At 34.9% G+C, this 18,944-nt stretch overlaps 1 protein-coding gene across 3 annotated transcripts; it reads right to left on the reverse strand.

The window, feature by feature from the left end:
* Nucleotides 1-9,594: 9,594 nt before the first annotated feature.
* On the reverse strand, nt 9,595-15,059 carry LOC125196509 (RNA polymerase II-associated protein 3). 3 transcript variants are annotated; one of them, XM_048095043.1, is made up of 12 exons: nt 14,918-15,059; nt 13,864-13,962; nt 13,161-13,382; nt 12,941-13,065; nt 12,721-12,842; nt 12,565-12,647; nt 11,711-11,854; nt 11,367-11,468; nt 10,555-10,734; nt 10,385-10,479; nt 10,197-10,294; nt 9,595-10,019 (listed from the first exon to the last, which is right to left on the reverse strand). In XM_048095043.1, the coding sequence occupies exons 1-12, from the start codon at nt 14,957-14,959 to the stop codon at nt 9,922-9,924; spliced, it is 1,410 nt and encodes a 469-aa protein (XP_047951000.1). In that variant the 5' UTR covers nt 14,960-15,059; the 3' UTR covers nt 9,595-9,921. The 3 variants fall into 3 exon arrangements, with proteins under 3 accessions (XP_047951000.1, XP_047951002.1, XP_047950999.1); XM_048095045.1 differs by having other exon boundaries at nt 11,711-11,851; nt 13,864-13,965; XM_048095042.1 differs by having other exon boundaries at nt 13,864-13,965.
* Nucleotides 15,060-18,944: the final 3,885 nt, after the last annotated feature.

The following is an 18,944-nucleotide window of genomic DNA, read 5'->3' on the forward strand; positions in this document are numbered from 1 at the left end:
ACTTTTCACTCTAATATCTGTCTCTCACCTAGTTTTTCTCTCTCTAGAAAGTGAAAAATGAATCCCGACGTTTGACCAGACCCGACAAATTCCGACATAACACCCATGTTCCACGGTGGTCAGTGGCAAACCATGACTCCCCCGGTCACAAACGCCTTCTACCAATTTTGTCAACATAAGGGGATTGACCCGCACTATGGCGAAGTCTATTGCCCACGCATGATTGATACTTCCTCCGTCCCAGATTTGTAGTAACATTTTGCCATAAAAGTCCGTTCCACATTTGGAGTAACATTTAGAATTTACCATATTTGCACATAAAATTTTATCTCATTATTCACTAAAATTACATCCAAATGCCATTATCTACATTAAAATAAATCAAAACAAAAATAACAAACCAAAAAGTCAAAAAGGGACCCACGAACTCACTTAATTTATTACACACTTCATCATCTCACTTCATTTATTACACACTCCATCATCTCACTCCACCAACTCACTTCATTTATTACACACTCCACCTCTCACTTCATTAATTACACACTCCACCAATTCCTTAAAACACGTGCTATAACTAAATGTTACTGCAAATGTGGGACGGAGGGAGTATTTTGTTTTATTTGATAACACAAAAATTAAAAATAGTGTTGGTATGGAAAATGAGAATGGATGGATTTATAGGACAAAATTTAGGAAACTATTGCAGATGCTAGAGTTAGAAGATTACCTGATGAAAATGGAAGGGCTGATTTATAGTCCACTATTGTGAATGCTCTAAGGCTCCGTTTGTTTGTCAGGAAAGTAAAGTTAACAAGGAAAATAATTCCTAGGAAAATGATTCCCTGAATATGATTCCTGATCACTTTACTTTCATATGTTTGGAACATGTCAGGATTTAGAATTCTATACTTAATTTAAACATTAAATTAAAATATATAATAATTAATTTATTATAAATATATGCTAAATATATATTATCAATATTATACTTCAATATATTTTACTAATATAACTTTATACAATGTATTATTAATTGGGTTTTAGTTTTCGTCATTTTATACAACGTGAATATTTATCTAGCAAAGTATGAGCTTGAAAAGGGGCTCAACTATACAAACTAGTGCAGTTGATTCAAGCAGTGTGAAAGATATCAAAAATTATCTTGGGAGATCAAAGAATTTGATCATATGTTAAAGTTGAAAGCAAATTCGTTTGCAAAGCCTAAACATGCTTCTCCGAAATGAAGATCAGGCAATCAACATTGTGATGGCTAATTCCAATTTGATCCCCACACAGATTCTTTATCATTCTTCCTAATTTAATTGGGAAATCACATATAATTTGTTTCAACCTCAGACGGCCAACTCCAAGAATTTCTATGGTCGGCTATTGTTTCAATTTTGCTACCCTTGTTCTCTTTTTTCGACTATATAAAACTACATATATAGCAAACCATAAATTTGTTGATGTTATTCAAGAATTTTAGTAGATAACCATGAATATGAAAGATCGAAAGGGAGAATAGAACTCGATAGAGGTGAGATACGGAGGAGAAATCGGTGACGGAGAGAAAAAAAATCGACAGAGATATGAAGGAGGAGGAAAAAAAATTCAGTAGAGATAAATAATGGAGAAGAGAAATCGATAAAATTAAAAAGAAGATATCATTTTCCGTATTGTTCAAAAGAGTAGTGATATGGGGCAAATGCCCCTTAAGTATATATGTAACGACCCGCCATTTTAGGGTATAATAATAATGGCGATCGCTATCTAGGAAGACTTAAATGCAACAAAGATCATAGGCTAGGGTCTCATTTAAAGGTAATTTACCAGAGCATTTAATGAACAATTAAGTAGGGGACGAATAATGCTTTAACAATGAAATCCAACAAAAAAAAAGGCTATCACAATAAATGCTCCAAAATGGCAAAGTTCCAAAATAATCTCATCTGTTTCATATCCAAAATACTCCTACGAAATAAAAGAATTCAACCCAACCAAAAGATCACAAGTTTTCATATTTTAGCGGAAGCGACCAAGAGAGAAGTGAAGCTATGTATGGAGACACAACGACACTTAAAGTTTCAACAGATCATGTTATTATTTCCTACTCAACATCGCCGCCCGCTCGTCACCGCTCAACCTGCACATAGGGAAAACACATGCAGGGCTGAGTACTATAATCATACTCAGTGGACTCATTGCCGAAAACAGTTTTATCACAAAAATAGTTGTCATGCCATTTTCAAGTGTCCATCGGGGTTTTATCTTTAGAAAGGCCCGAGGCACGACAATGTATATATCATTTATCCAAAATCACGGTCGCGCAACCATTTTTCTCATCGACGTTTACCATATCCTCATTCTACATGACAAGGAATGCGGCCGCAATCCAGGTCACTAGACCGGCCGACCCGTACGCCAGCACTCGGTCTAACATTGGTGTACACTAACCCAAGTAGAGTTTGCGGCTCTACGAGGATCCGAATTCGATTAAATCAATAGTGGCATAGCCACGAGGGATAGGCACGACAAAACAAATCAAGACATGATAACACATATTTCATTCTCATCAATATCAGTTTAGGACAATGTCCTTATTTTAAAAGAAAGCCCACCTCGTCGGCTTAGCTCGAAAGTATTCTCTTCTCCTCGTTTATCACGCTGAGAGCGCGAAGTATCACCTTTAAATTAGGCGTATCACAAATCAGTTTCGAACATTGATTCAAAATCATGCATGTTCCCACGTTTCCCTTTTTCCCATCGATAAATCTTTAATATCATCATCCAAAATCAAGGTACGATTAGTATATCATTTTTATTCGAATAACAACTCCAGATTCACCATTAAATCGTGTCACGCATGAGTGTTCTACACACACCACCCACGCACACGAACACAACACTTGTGCACGCCTTCCGAGGCGTGCACGCACACACACACTCGGTCACACACACACACACTTATCACATGCATCCCAATTTCACCGATTAATTTCCCTTTCGCTCATTCTAAATGCATGTGGACTCAAGAACACCGATTGAACGGTAGAAGAAGAGAAGATCAAAATAAAAGTACCTTTTTCAAAAGAACAATCGATAGGAAACAAGTAGAATCTTGATTCTTCAACAAAATCTTGAATTGCAGCTTCAATTCTTCTCCAAAAGATGAAGAATCAATGGAGAAAGTAGGAGAAAAATTTGAGAAAGTGGGAGAGTGGGGAGAACAACGTGAGAGGGGGGGCGATTTTTCTGTAGTGCTAGGTTTTAGTATTTCTCTCCTATTTATAGAGGTTAGGATATACTCCAACAATTAAATAATAAAAGATTTGGAGTAGATTTGTTTGTTGAAGAGGCCGAAAATTTGAAGAGGAATAATAGGAAATTTTGAAATCTTGGCTATTTAATTAGCCTAAGATTTAATTTGAATATTTCACGGAGTAGAATAAGATATCACGGAGCAAGAAAATAATAATAAATCTCCCCAAAATATAGTAGTAGGCGTGATTTTCAAATTCCTACTCCAAGGAATTAAAATCCTAATTTAATTAGGATATGGTAAGATCTTCTTAGATTTGGCAAGATATGCTAGGATATTTGAATTTATTTATGGAAGAGAATAAACAAGGGATCAAATGATATAATAAAATAATCCCTTCTCCCATATTATAAGGGATTTTCGAAAATCCCATTATTTGACAAGGGTTTCGAAAATTTCATCCACAAAACAAGGAATATTCGGACTTTGGATTTAATTTGGATAATTATCCCAAACAAATAATTAAATCCAGGAAAAATAGGATTTCTTCTCCAATAAATACTAGGAGGGATCGAAAATTCCACATACTTAAATAATGCTCCTATTAACTTCTCACTCATCCCTTAGGAAAATAATTCACCACAATTATATTACTCCGCATCAAATATTCACACCAAATCAATCATTTCTTCACTTTCACTTCATTTTCTCAACGCATTGACCTTTCAACGGCCACGTCATATTTTCCACATCTTTGACTATTCAATAGCCACGTCATATTTTCAACAAGTTGACTATTCAACTCAATCTCAACTCCCACACAATTAGGTCACAAAGACATCAAGTAATTAATCACTCATCAATTAATCCACATATCATAGCATTTAAGGCATTTAATGCAAAAATCTTATAACCCAAAAATTAGAGTTTGAAAAAGTGGGGCGTTACAATATACCTAGAGAACAAATCTCAGCCACAAGATAAAGAAATCAAGGGCTAAGATTACTTTTAGAATTCTAGCATTAAATTCAGGTTTTGAATTACTATATGAATAATTTTGTTCACTCGGGGGTATATTGGTCATTTTACTGAATTAAAATGAAAAGGGTCTTCTCTTTCCCTCATTTGAACATTTCATTTCCCACTGTCTATTCTCTATTCTCCCTCCGTCGAATATGTCGGGTTCCACCACTGTGACCTCCATTTGTCGTCATGTTTCCCCCGTTCCTCGTCGTCATCAACATTAGCAATGAAGAGAAGGGATTCCACCCAACTCATCTCCATGCAATCATCTTCGGTCAATCCCGGCTCGGGAAACTGCTCTTCCACTATAGGGAGGAGGTCGTGGACCCTACCAAGGTACAATGACGTGAATGAGGCGGCAACTGTTAGGTTTCCGATCGCTGGAGGGTTGGTAGGGTTTAGGAATAGTCTGAGGAGGAGATTCTCGACGACCTTGTCGGCGATGTGTTGCCATTTATCGACAAGCTCCGTTGCGTTTTCCTCCAGCGTTCATGTCACGTTGAAGACGGTGATTGAAAACTATTTTCAATCATTTTTTTTTATATTTGTGGTCGTTTCTAATCTTACTTTTATTTGATTTTCTATATGGTTAAGCATTTCGGTTTTGCTTAATCCAAATCGATTTGAAAATTCAAATTTTGAGATATGTATCTGGATCGATCCAAAATATTTTTAAAAATGAATGTGGAAATTCAGAACTTTTATAACCATGGTTAGAGTGATGCTTATTGTACACTGTTTTTTCATTTCAGTGAAGTAAAATGTGCTTAGAGTGAAGTATTATATGCTTAGAGTGAAGTGTTTGTGATCTCTGCTTATAGTGCACTGTTTTTTCGTTTCAGTGAAGTAAATGTGCTTAAAGTGAAGTATTTCATGGTTAGAGTGAAGTGTTTGTGATGCATGTTAACAGTGATATGTTTTTTCATCTCAATGAAGTAAAATGTGGTTAAAGTGAAGTATTCCATGGTTAGAGTGAAATGTTTGTGATCCATGCTTATAATGCACTGTTTTTTCATTCCAGTGAAGTAAAACGCGCTTAGAGTGAAGTATTCATGGTTAGAGTGAAGTGTTTGTGATGCATTTTATCAGTGATATGTTTTTTCATCTCAGTGAAGTAAAATATGCTTAAAGTGAAGTATCCATTCTTAGAGTGAAGTGTATGTGATCCATTCTTAAAGTGCATTGTTTTTTAATTCCAGTGAAGTAAAACGTGCGTAGAATGAAGTATTTCATGGTTAGAATGAAGTGTTTGTGATGCATGTTATCAGTGATATGTTTTTTCATCTCAGTGAAGTAAAATGTGCTTAAAGTGAAGTATTCCATGGTTAGAGTGAAGTGTTTTTGATCCATGCTTATAGTGCACTATTTTTCATTCCAGTGAAGTAAAACGCGCTTAGAGTGAAGTATTCCATGGTTAGAGTGAAGTGTTTGTGATGCATTTTATCAGTGATATGTTTTTTCATCTCAGTGAAGTCAAATGTGCTTAAATTGAAGTATTTCATTCTTAGAGTGAAGTGTATGTGATCCATTCTTAAAGTGCACTGTTTTTTAATTCCAGTGAAGTAAAACGCGCTTAGAGTGAAGTATTCCATGGTTAGAGTGATATGTTTGGAGATGCTTAAGTGAAGTATTTCAAGGTTAGAGTGAAGTGTTTGTGATTCATGCTTATAGTGCACTGTTTTTTTCGTTTCAGTGAAGTAAAACGCGTTTAGAGTGAAGTATTCCATGGTTACAGTGAATTATTTGTGATGCATGTTATCATTGATATGTTTTTTCATCTCAGTGAAGTAAAAACGTGCTTAGAGTGAAGTATTACATGGTTAGAGTGAAGTGTTTGTGATTAGTGCTTATAGTGATCTATTTTTTTTTTTCAGTGAAGTAAAATGTTCTAAAAGTGAAGTATTTCATTCTTAGAGTGAAGTGTCTGTGATCTATTCTTAAAGTGCACTGTTTTTTCATTTCAGTGAAGTAAAACGTGTTTAGAATGAAGTGTTTGTGATGCATGTTATCAGTGATATATTTTTTCATCTTAGTGAAGTAAAATGTGCTTAAAGTGAAGTATTCCATGGTTAGAGTGAAGTGTTTGTGATCCAGTCTTATAGTCCATTATTTTTTCATTTCAGTGATGTAAAACATGCTTAGAGTGAAGTATATAGAGATTACCTCATGTCCCATAATATCATCAGTCAGCTTGCAAATATTTTACCTTTTTTTTAATTTCGTGAAGTATATAGAGATTAAAGTGAACTAATAAATGCTAATAGTGAAGTATTTTACCTTTGCAGGGAATCAATTTATGTAGAGTGGAGTATATGATGTATGTCTAATAGTGTTATGTGTTTTGTGTTTTCTGATTTCAGTGAAGTGTATAGAGCTTAGAGTGAAGTATATGATGAATGTTACTATGGTGAGCGAGAACAAGATTGGAAATGTTAATTTCCTAAAAGAAGCATCAAGGGAATACTACAAAGGCTAAGAGCAAAGTATTGCAGTGCATTAATGTTGTCGAAAATAAACCACAAGTCGTTAAATAACTAGTCGACAACATCAAAGCATTATAAAAAATTTAGCAACAACATGGAGATAGATGTGAAAAATATGATTGTAAACTTTAAGCGTTCATGACCATTTGTATAAAATTTATATAGTTCACAATACGTGTTATTTAGTTCAATATAAAACTCATCCGTTTCAATTAAATTCAATATTCTGTTAACTATTTACTTCACTATAGAGTATATTTATTTCACTTTATAACATATTTGCTTCACTATAATTCACAAATACGACGATCATTCTGAAATTCAAAATTACGAAACACATGAAAAGAAAATAGAAATTCAGCTTTATTAATAAGCAAACATCTCACTTTATTACTCAGAAATGAATAAAATACAAAAAATATATCAATCATACCCAGCCAACCACAACAAATCGCTACTACTACTACTATGAATCATAAAAATCCATACATAAAAGGGGGAAAAATACAACAATTCTAGTTTCAGTGATTCAAATCACTCAATTCAATGCCTGAGCAGCGCGGCGGCAGATAGGAGAACTGACACGGCGACGACGGTTCCGAAGATCGACAACGACAATGAATCCCCGGAGACGGATTCTGGAGCCGGTGTTGGAGCCTGAGCTGAAGCGGTGACAGCGAATGCCGAGACCGCGACGGCGGCGTATGCTAGCATTGCGGCGGCCTTGTTGAAGCTAATTTGCGCCATCGGTGAGCGGTAGGTTAGCAGAATGATCGTATTTCAAAATTGAATTCATATAGCAATTCAGACTATTCACGAATGATAAGAACTCAGGAAATCACGAACGAGATGAACAAATCTGGAATCGTGATAAATCTGAAATCTGGAATTGGATCGTGATGAACAAATCCAGAGGATTAACGATCAGGAATCGTGAATTTTGGAAGAAATCATAAATTTGAAAGAAATTATGAATCATGAACGAGCTAAGCTAAATTTGGTGAAAATACACAAATATGGTAAAGGTGAAGAAATCATAAATTTGAATTAATAATATTGAATTCTTGAATTCCAAAAATGCCCTTCGGCTATATCTAAGCAATAGGATTATTTAAGCCATATGATTAATTTGAAGTATTAAAATGTGTGGCTGAGATTTATTCTCTAGTTATACCCTTAAAATTAGTTAAACATTGATCACTCCTCTAAATGATCCTCAAATCAGGGAAAAAGAATAACAGTTTTGGGCTGAGGAATCAGAATCCTAGAATTTCCACTAACTTTCCCTAATTTTAGGAATCACATTACTTGTTTTCTTATTATTGAAATAAACACAAGATTTTAAAATTCCAGAAATCAGATTACTTTCCATGTAAGAATCCTGACAAACAAACGGGACCTAAGGGCATTTGCATTCAGAGTGCAATCCAAAAAATTCACTCTTATTAATCCTACCTATTTTTCAACTGCTGTATTAATTTTTTTGTTATTTCAATCCCAAAATATGCAATACAGCTAGTTCCACATTTGAATTTCACATCCATAAATTTTTTTAAAAGATAAACTGTGTAATATTACTTAAAAATATAAATTATAGTATTATTTTAAATCTAAAAACTACAATGATAAAACTGAAAAATCCATGATTTAAAAACTAAAATCCCAAAATTTTCTCGAGCTCCTCAATCATTTTGTTCCGGTGAATGCGCTCAACCTCGGACAAATGAGCATTGTCCATAGCAACGACCAACTGGTACATCTGCCACAACAATATTGCTTCCCCAACATATTTCGTGCTCAAGTCCAACTTAGCTTGATTTTGGGAAGGGGAAGGTGTAGCGGTGGTATTATTCTTACGCTTATCGGTTTTCTGGCCCATAAGACAACGTGAGACGCGACATGTGTGCCAAAACTCTCTTTGAAATGGAAGTTCAAGTTGAACGCCCAAAAATAGTCACATTGGTGGACAACATGAGTTTTAATGCAAACTTTATAAAATACATGAAAAAGAAGAGAAAGAGAAAGAGAAAAAGTGTATAAAGTATGAGAGAGAGAGAAAAATATGGATAAAGTAGAAGAAACAATACTTAAAAAGTGAGTTATAAATTATAAGTAATTTTCAATTTTTAATATGAGACTAATTTTGATAGATGGCGGAAAATGGAAAGACAAAACTATTTTTTTTTTGGACAGGAGTGAGTATATGAAATTAATGATTAACAAAAATGTTAAATTTAAAAATAGAAGTATTGGTAAAATTTTATGATTTGGGATGCCAACGAAACAAGAGAATAGTATTTGAAAATATATGGATGCGAACAAAAGACCCTTGAGCATAATATTAATAACCTAGAGATTGCATAATTAAAACACCTTGTCATTTTTAGATTTAGTCATTTTAGCAAGGATGACTAAAACAATTTAAAAAGGACATTAGCATTTTCTAAAATGAAATAAAAATGACCTATGTGTCACCTACGAATGATATTTCTGCATTCTATAATAAAATGTGATTCAATTTTTATTATAATCCTTTTCCCATATATTCATTTCTTAAAAAATCCTTGAGTAATTTAGAGATTAGCTGTCGGATTAAGGTCGAAATATCAAAGTTAGTACAATTACCCGAAAATTGGAAATAGTCCAACCATATATTTCATTGTCCAACTCCATTTCATGTAACCATCAAAATGACATGGATAGTGACTTACAAGAGTGTCTATACCCGCTGATAACGACAAAACATGTCTCTCTTTTATGTTCCAACCCTAAAAATAAAAGAAAATTCCAAAGAGTCGGTTCGTGGATGCCCACCTAGAGAAGGGGTAAATTGCACAATTTTGAAATTTGAAGTCAATAATAGATAGAGAATATTCTAACAATGAAGACTCATGATATTTGAACCATGAAGTTTGCCCCATCACCGAGATCGACTGTACACATCAACAAAATCTAACACAAATCAGTGTATTCGAATTTAATATAATGCGTTTACACAGGCTTGTATGCATTGGGATCACAATCACATCATTCAACTTCTGTCACATTCGTCATTCTACTCGAACGCGGTCAACGACAAAATGTGAACCAAGCCCCTTCTATAAGACAGGATGGACTTCAGCCATGAATTGGTGTAAAAAGCATATATGCTCATCACTGGCTTATGCCATATTTTGGGCGCAAATTACCAAGGATCTCCGCGTATTCTGCAGTTCCCTTACTGAAGACTTCGTTCCATATCTTCGAAAGATCTGTTTTCAAATAAACATGAGCCTGACAAATGTATTGTAGTAAGACCGCAACAAGCGCTACTTTACTAGTTTTCGTTAATTTATTAGTTCCATACAGCATCACGACGAAACAAATCTTGTAGTACTGTTTAAATGACAGTAACAGATACCATTGAAGATAAAAGATAAATGACATACCAGCCTTATCCGAGGGTGAAAGGCACATGATGATCATATTGAATCTTGGGACTTTGGAAAAACTTTGCAAGTATTCAATACCTAATGCCATCTCTTCCCTATAGCCAAAAAGTAAAACAATATCCATGTCGTCATTAAAAATAAAAGGAGAGCTTCCACCTTGTATTACTGAGAGGTTAGCATCTTACATATAAAAGGTGGCAATGCACCTAATGACGTCAATTAGTATTGGAGCTGACAATGCATGCTTAAACAACCCAGGCAATGCGGTTGGTGAAGTAACCTGATTAACAGGGTCGCAAGCTTAAGCTCAGGACTAAAAGAAAGATTTCGGAAGTAATGAAATGAAATTTCACACCTTCAATAAGCGAGCCTGTAACTCACGATCACCAGACAGTCCTCGCCAAGAAACCTCAAATTGATAAGCTGAAGTTGGTGCAGCAATGTTTTTTGCAGCTTCGGTCTTCGCCAGAGCAGCTGCTTTTGCAGCAAGCTCTTGCACAGATGCCCTCAGCTCCAGCTTGTTTTGGACTTTCCCCTGTGAAAAGTTTGAATAAAAAGCAGTGACTAAGAGTCATAGCAGGGTGCGTCATATTGACACTGCAACATTATACAAAGAGTTGAGCATGCCAAAACAAATGTATTTACTCAACAATTGCTGACCTCAAGATGAACAGCAACTAACAAATATTATCATGACAAGCTTTTCTTTTGTCTTGAATGTAGTACCATTATGTTGTAATGTTAAGTTTTAAGGCATAAAGACAGTTTTGAAACAAACACTTCCTTTCAGATATCGGACTGAGGTTATACAAAAACAGGGCTTCTCTAATTAGGCAACTGCCCTTTTTTCTGACAGTATTTTCTTACACCCACATTCCATTAAGAGTGGAATGAAGTATGCTCAAACCCGCACATCAATTAATGACGAAGGAAATATCAGAAAAAAAAAAACTCCCGATTTTTGCAATATCAGGAGAAAAATAATTTGTCCTTTTCAGCCATTATTGTCCATTAGATTCCACCACATGCTAAAGGATACAGCAATGTTGTTCTCAATAACATGCAAATATTCAGCATAAAAATTTATGAATGAAAATCTCAAAGAATATGCAAAAACTTATTGCAAAAGATTGAAATTTTTGTGAAAGCAAGACCCCATCTTCAGACCTTAGCGCACTCTGAGACAGCACCAGCATGAGATCCGTTACTTAGAATACTGTTTTCTTTGTTCTCCGCAGATCCCCGACTTGAAACTTCTTTAATATTAGCCTGCCAAACAAGTTTCAGAGGAAAATACAGCTTCAGCAAACGTCTACTAACTACCAGGGTAGAATATCCAAATGTATTCTATCAATCCAAGTACAATATATACCACATCAGTATATTGTATACAATGACCTAAGCAGCTCGCTAAAACTTACATGAAATTTAGGTATCCTTTGCTCAGAATCTTTAAATATAGTATATTGATATGAAAACAAAATTGAAAATTATTACGGTTGAGTTCAAACCTTGGAATCATCTTCAACAAACTTAGGCACTCTTCTAGCAGGGGAACTTGTTGCAGATTTCTTCTTGTCAATCCCTACTTTCTCTTGGAGTGCTCCGTGCGATGTTCCTGCTACTAATGCCCCAGATGCCTTCTTCAGAATCTCCTAAAGTTGAAAACACAACAAAAATGTAAATAACCAAAAGAACAAGGAAAACAGAAAGTAGCGAGATGTATACTCCAGAAGTAAACTGATAATGTTAAAGTAACACATTTATATTTTCATATATGTATATGTGGCACTACAACATACACCTATTGATACCATTATTCTGATGGGCAGATTTTGCTTGATAATGGTTTAGATGAGTATCCTTCTCAATCATACTCAAACATTGACAAATAAAACAAAACAAAATTAACTGAAAGATAACACGAGGAACTACTAAGTACTTGTACAATTATTGACAAACTTTAGCATTGCGACTTCAAACCCCGGAAGACCATAAGTACATTATCACTCGAATGTCCAATAAGTGTTAACTGAAAAGGAAGAATAAACCTAGCTTGTTCTAAAATCTTTTGCTTCCATCAGTTTAGGACTATATTTTCTGACCTTGCTCTTATGGCTAGTACTCATGGACTCATGGTACACAAAGATCAGCCTATCACCTGCTGCATTGGCTTTTTACCAGATAACATAGCACCAAGTCTTGTTAATTTAATAGCCACTGTAGGCAATATTAACATGATTCATCGGGTACTGCTTAGAAATAACATCCGTACTTTATGCGAGTCTCAAAAGTGTGCTCATATATGACATAGCCAGCATCTGAGCAATATTACAAATTCTAGTCAGCAAAATAATAAATCTACCTTTTCAAGCAAAGCTTTGCATTCCGCATACTGTTTCTTGATCTCTTGGTTTTGTGGTTCCAACCTTAAAGCAAATTCAACATCTATGTTTCACTACAAAAGGGTCAGTTACATATAAGGGAGTAGATCATTAGATTAAAAAAATGAAGATTCTACCATCAATAGACTCCTTGAGTTTCCCGAGTTCTTTTCTAGCAGTTGCTCGCCGAGAGTATGCTTTTATGTAGCGATCATCTAAATTCAAAGCTTCAGTGCAATCATTTTCGGCATCCAAGAATCTATTGACAGATAAAAAGGCCACACTTTTAATGAGGGACTTCCTGATGTATAGCTAGTTATCTATGGACTTAACAAACTTCAACATAAACTAAAGTACCTCTTAACTTTGATGTATGACATTGCCCTGTTTGCATAAGCGACTGCAGTTGGTGATAGTGCAATGCTACGAGAGTAGCAGTCTATTGCTTCATTGAATTTCTTCTGCTTAAAAAAATCATTACCCTAACGACCACAATAGAAAGGAGCAAATAAATAACTCAAGAGCATAATGCGATTAATAAAAGTATGATGGATCAAGAGAAAGAGAAAGATCATACCAATTCTTTCTCAGAATTAGCATCAACAACACCCTCCTCAAATGAGACTCCGCTTGGTAGTCGACTAAGTGCCTCATATTTTTTTACATAATCATGCTGTCCCATGGTATCCTTATTGTCAGAAGAGGATGTTTTAACTCTTGTCTGTCTTCCGTTAACTCTAGTGTTATCAGAAAGTCGACTAGAATTATTTTGACTAGACTGACTTGGAGGATCACGATCCTTTTTAAAGATGCAAGAAAAGAAAATGAAAGATGGTCAGAGAGTATACTCAAGTAATGTGTGGTCAAGGACAATGTGAGTTGTGACATGAGATCAAATTTATTTAACTATAAAGTCCAGACATTTAGGTACATCTCTACGATAATTTCTAAACAAGTATATTCTTCTAACAAATTTGTCCAAGAGCTGCTGTGATAATTAAATCTTGAATATGTTACAAGAATACACATGCTCATCTCATTGATCTTGGACTCTTATTAGGATTAACAATCCTAGCAGCCAGATCCCAAACAAGCTAGGAGAACAAATGCCAAACAATAATTTAAGGTTATAAAAGAGGTTGTAGATCCATATATGATGATTGAGATTAAGAGTTATATAGTTCTCCATCATTATGAATCAATATCCTGATTAATCTAAAGATACCACCAGCAAATCAGAATCTCCAAGGCAAGTAATTAATCTTGGGCAATGTACTTACCAGCTTTCCCCTCCCAAAAGGATCCATTCTCAGTTTCTTATCTTTCTCCTTGAAAGACAATTCCCAGTCCTGTAAGTTATTCAAAAGCCCCTCGACGTCCTGCTGAGTAGGACATCCAAACAGAAAAGTTCAAGAACAAGAATATAATGAAAGCCAATAATTTCTTAGCCATGTGAGTCTGCGACAACAGCATCCAAGTTCAACCATTCAACAAGCTAATACAATAAATGATAAGTATAAGAAAATGTTCCAACCTTATAGTACAATCAAGAAAATGATCCAACCTTAAGAACATTCAAAAAAGAGACTTGAACTTTCAAGTTTTTTGTTTTTTACAATTCTTTCCTTTCTCAAGGAGATCCAGTAGAGAGATGGCATGTTCTAAAAGTTCATGGATATGCACACAAAACTCTGACTTTTATTAAAAAAAAAAAAAAAAGAGTAAGAAATTGATGGTCAGTTCATTCGGTTGGATCCGACTCCCATTTGTTACCCTAAAAAATCAAGCAGATAAAAATGAAGATGCAGAGGAAGCAGGCAAATGACGATGTAATACGTTTAATTCACTTTCTGTTCAAGTTTTCATGAACAAAGCAACACGCCAACACCACAGTTTTTCCACATACATGTATGCTCCAGATTCATTAATTTGTTTGTGCGTTTAGCTTTGTAGACCCTTGGTCATTAGTTATGCACTCTGAGTTGAAAATTGAACTCCATTCATATATCCTTTTTACAGCTACACATCTCTAAAGATAATTATATCTATCTCATCAAATTTCTGAAAACCAGAAAAAGGAGCCAATGATAGGAAAGTTGCAATCTTTATGACCATTTTTTGAACTCTGTAAAAGGAAACATGAAACACGAATTTTTGTTTCTTAATACTTCATGTAATAGGACTTAAACCGGAACATATCTGAGCAAATGGTGGAATAGCAAACGAGTAATCCTCACAAAAACAAAAGAATATAGCATCCCTTAATAAAAACTTGAAGCAATAAAAACAAAAATAGCTAAAATTTGAAGTGGAATGAATAGGGGAAATTGGTACCGGAGGCTGATCGCGAGAATGCTTAGAGGGGACTTTCGCCATGGTTGTACGGAAGCGGGATTCGCGAATTTTTGCTGTGGTTTTAGCTTTGCCTGCGTTTCATTTCAGTTTATGAAGTCTCCAGAAGTTTCTTAAACAAGATTTATGCTCTCTTTATAAAACCTCGGACTTTTGTTTTAAAGAGTTACTCATTTATTTATTTTATCAAATAATTTTGCACCGGTTATTAACTTGAATTTTATCCGGTTAAACATTTTCAACCTTAATTCAACTGACAAAGTATAAAATTTCCTCAATTCTTTTCCTATATCATTTCCTGCTCCATTCCTTACAAACCTAAATAATAGGCCCACTATCATATTTTATGTTTATGAGGAGTGGAGCAGAAAATAGTGTAGGAAAAGAATTAGGTGATCCTTCCCTCACAAACATAAGTAATGAGCCCACCATCATATTTCATGTTTGTGAAGAGTGGACCAGGAGGAAAATAATTAGGCGATCCTCACCGAAAATTTTCTCGGAGGAAAATAATTAGGCGATCCTCACCGAAAATTTTCTCTCATATGCCACTTCATATTGTTTTCTCATTTCCAAAAACATAACACCGTAAGTTTAAAGCAATTAAATTCAAATCCCTTCTTGTTTGAATTTCATACCTCTGCACCGATTTGAGGAAATGAGAAGCGGAGGTGGCGTGGAGTGTGAGTGTTTGAGAAAACAGATTGAAATATTTGAGAAATTGGGTTAATGGGTTTTTTTGTTAATTTGTAATTATTGTGAGGAATATAATAAAAAAAAATAAAGAAAATAAATATTAAAAGTAGAAAATTTAATTTGAGACTTATATTTCGAAATTTCAACCAATATTATTTGCCGAATACTAATAATATATAAACCAATAGTATTAAGTGTTATTATGATTTTTATCTTTGGTACTCCCGGGACATATCAAGCTTGAGTGATGGAATAGAATTTTGGAATTTGTTTGTCAAATTGAGTGAGAAAATTTTGAGTGAAGAAAATTTTGACATTCACTTCGCTCAAAGTGATGTGCGATTTAAATTGATTGACAACATCCCTGCATCAGCTACTAAACCAAAAACAATAGCAATAATATTCATGTCTGAATCATAAGAAAAAAACTTGTATACATCTTAATCTACTATTCTTTTATTTTCTATCCATGTATATACATACTATGATGTTCATGCGGGGGGAATTCAAATTTTTAGTACAAACCTATCCCATATTGGACATTTGAGGGAAGTTGGAAGGTGTATATAATTCCTGTCCAAATCCAATTAGTTTGAAGCCTTTTGGCAGTGATCCAAAAACAAATCCGTGCGGGCTTGACCCAAAACGGACAATATCAAACTAATGTTTGCCGATTTTTAACCAAACTTGTTATGAAAATGAAAACTGAACTGTATCAGTTAGGTTTTAGGCCATATGGAAGCTTTTTTGACTAAAATTTCCCCTGTTTTTCCCCTAAGCTTATTTTTAATGAAGAACAAGAAATAGTTAGCATACAAAACATTAATGCTCTATGCTTTATCACTTGGTGGGCATCAAAAGAATCAAACATAAAACTTATAACTTTAACTACAATTATATAGGTTTGGGTGGTTTTGCACTATAAAAAATGAAGAGAAACAAGAAAATTGAAACAAATTAATTCGGGTTAAAAGTTTAAGTATACCGTTGTCACATTTCATGGGCAACAAGCAGATAATCCATGACATTAAGCTTTACAGTTGACACTGTTCTAGTTTCGAATAAAAAATGAACTGGATTACAGTTGCTACCAAGATGATGGTCTCATAATAGTTACTACTTACTACTAGTTTTCTGATAATAATACATCACAGAAACAGTGTTATTGTCATTTCCTCACAGCGTAAAAGTCTTGCCTAATCCCAGGGTTGTTAAACAACTGTACATGTTGCATTACAAGATGTGAATCATGTGATGCATATCATATTCAGACGAGTTAGGAACTTGATGCCCTTTGGCATTGTGCTTTGTAAGTTCTGGCAAAGTAGTTGTCTGAAGCAAGTCTTATAGTCTTTCTTTAAGACAAATTTCAGAACTTCTAAAAACCAATGTGTTGCAGTTGGACCTATCCATGGAAAAAACTATACATAGGCAATTTATAAGTAATTTAGAAGGTCTATTTAATGAGTTAAGTATACTAATTTTTCTTTTTATGTATATGTGAGATAAATTTGAGGGAGGGCATTGTTTGCCCCCTTCGTCCCTGTGTCCAATTGTTATCATGTGTCGCAAAATGATCAATTACGGAAAATGGTGTGTCCAACTGTCACGTTACAACATGTTTGACTAGAATAAACCTAGCTTAACCAAATCAAATTTTTTTTAGAGAAAGCTATTGGAAAAGGATCAACTAGTGCTTAAATAAAGTTGGTAAAACAAATGTGATGACATTGTTATAGGCAGCCCCACTCATACTTGTCTTTATGCTATTCTATGCTTTTTCATCCTCGTCGATTAGCCGCATTACTTTTATTTGTTCTTCTATAGTATTATAAAGATCAATAATCATAGACTGTGAAATCTTGTAGGCTGAGGCAGTTTAACTAGTCATGTGAATTTAATTAGAATTAGCCTCTCTGATTTACTCATAATCTTATATCAATAATTCATGCATGATGTGTGAATTAAATCACGTATATATGTATACATGTTTATCATCTTGAGCATCACTCAAACTATAATTAAGTATAATTAATTTAAAACAAAATAGGAGGAATTGAAGATGTTATGATCCAATCATTGATGAGCACTAGCAAAAAAAGTGTGAAAGGGGATGATGTGTGATAAGAACCATTGAAATTGAAGAAATAAAGCACAGAGCATTGGACAAGTTGAAAATTGAAAAGATATACTACTATTTACTACCTATCCAGGACGTGAGATGTCAACGTATATATGTAACTAAATATGATAATGGCCATTCAATTTACTAGAGGCCAATATTTCTTAATTACTAATACATCAAAGGACTTTAAAGCCTTGCTCCATTATTAGTCCATTATATATGCATCTTTCCATAATTGTTAAATAGTCCAACATTTTGTTTTGGTTTGTTAATATGTGACTATTGGGTGTACCATCTGCCTCTATTAAAGAGATCCAACATTTTTCAGAATATAGGATTGTAATCAAATTATTTACACAACACCCTCAACTAAGTTTGTTTTCAAGACAATCGGGACAAATTCTAATGCATCCTGAATTAAGTCCACTTTAATTATTTATTATATCATTTTTATAAAATGAGTGCAGAAAAGACAACGGAACTCCTAAGAGCACTCCCAATGGTCTCCCTTATTTCTCCCTAACTCCTGCCACATCAGCGCCACATCAACACCAAAATTTATCCCCAGTTTTTAGCCAACTTTTAGCCAACTGCTCCAATGGTTTCTCCCTTATTTCTCCCTAACTCAACATTTCATTTTTACATCATCATTTTTAATATTATTTAATTTTCCCTACAAATGTGTTTAATAAATAGATTTATAAATGAACAATTCGTCGTTGTATTAATCATTGGAAAATATAATACAACGAGAAAAAAAAAATTACAAATAAAAAACCATAAAAAACAAGGATTTAAAAAACTAAGAAGGAGGAGCGTCCGGCGAGAGGCCCATCTTGATCTTCATATTTTGGATGGTCGACCAGAGGGACTGCTTCTCTTCTGGGGTTCCGCCGCCGGTGAAGTACAGCGTGTAAAACTGCGCCAGAGTGGCGGCATTGGAAGAGAACGTGGCTTGTTGTAAGAACGGGGATTCCGACTGGGCATCCGACGATGCGCCCTTCCCCTTCCGCCTCCCCTTCGCCTTCTTCGCTCCCACAGGGCGCTCGTGCGGACCATCCCCAGTCAAGTCGATGGGGGTCGCGCTTCCCTCACTCTCCCCACCGCTAAGTCGCGAGCGCACCGATTTCCCGTGCAGCGCGCTGTGCATCTCCGTCCGGAATTTGGGGAGATCCTTCAGCCTATCAT

The sequence above is a fragment of the Salvia hispanica genome, chromosome 6, assembly GCF_023119035.1.
Source record: "Salvia hispanica cultivar TCC Black 2014 chromosome 6, UniMelb_Shisp_WGS_1.0, whole genome shotgun sequence".
NCBI classification, from domain to species: Eukaryota; Viridiplantae; Streptophyta; class Magnoliopsida; order Lamiales; family Lamiaceae; genus Salvia; species Salvia hispanica.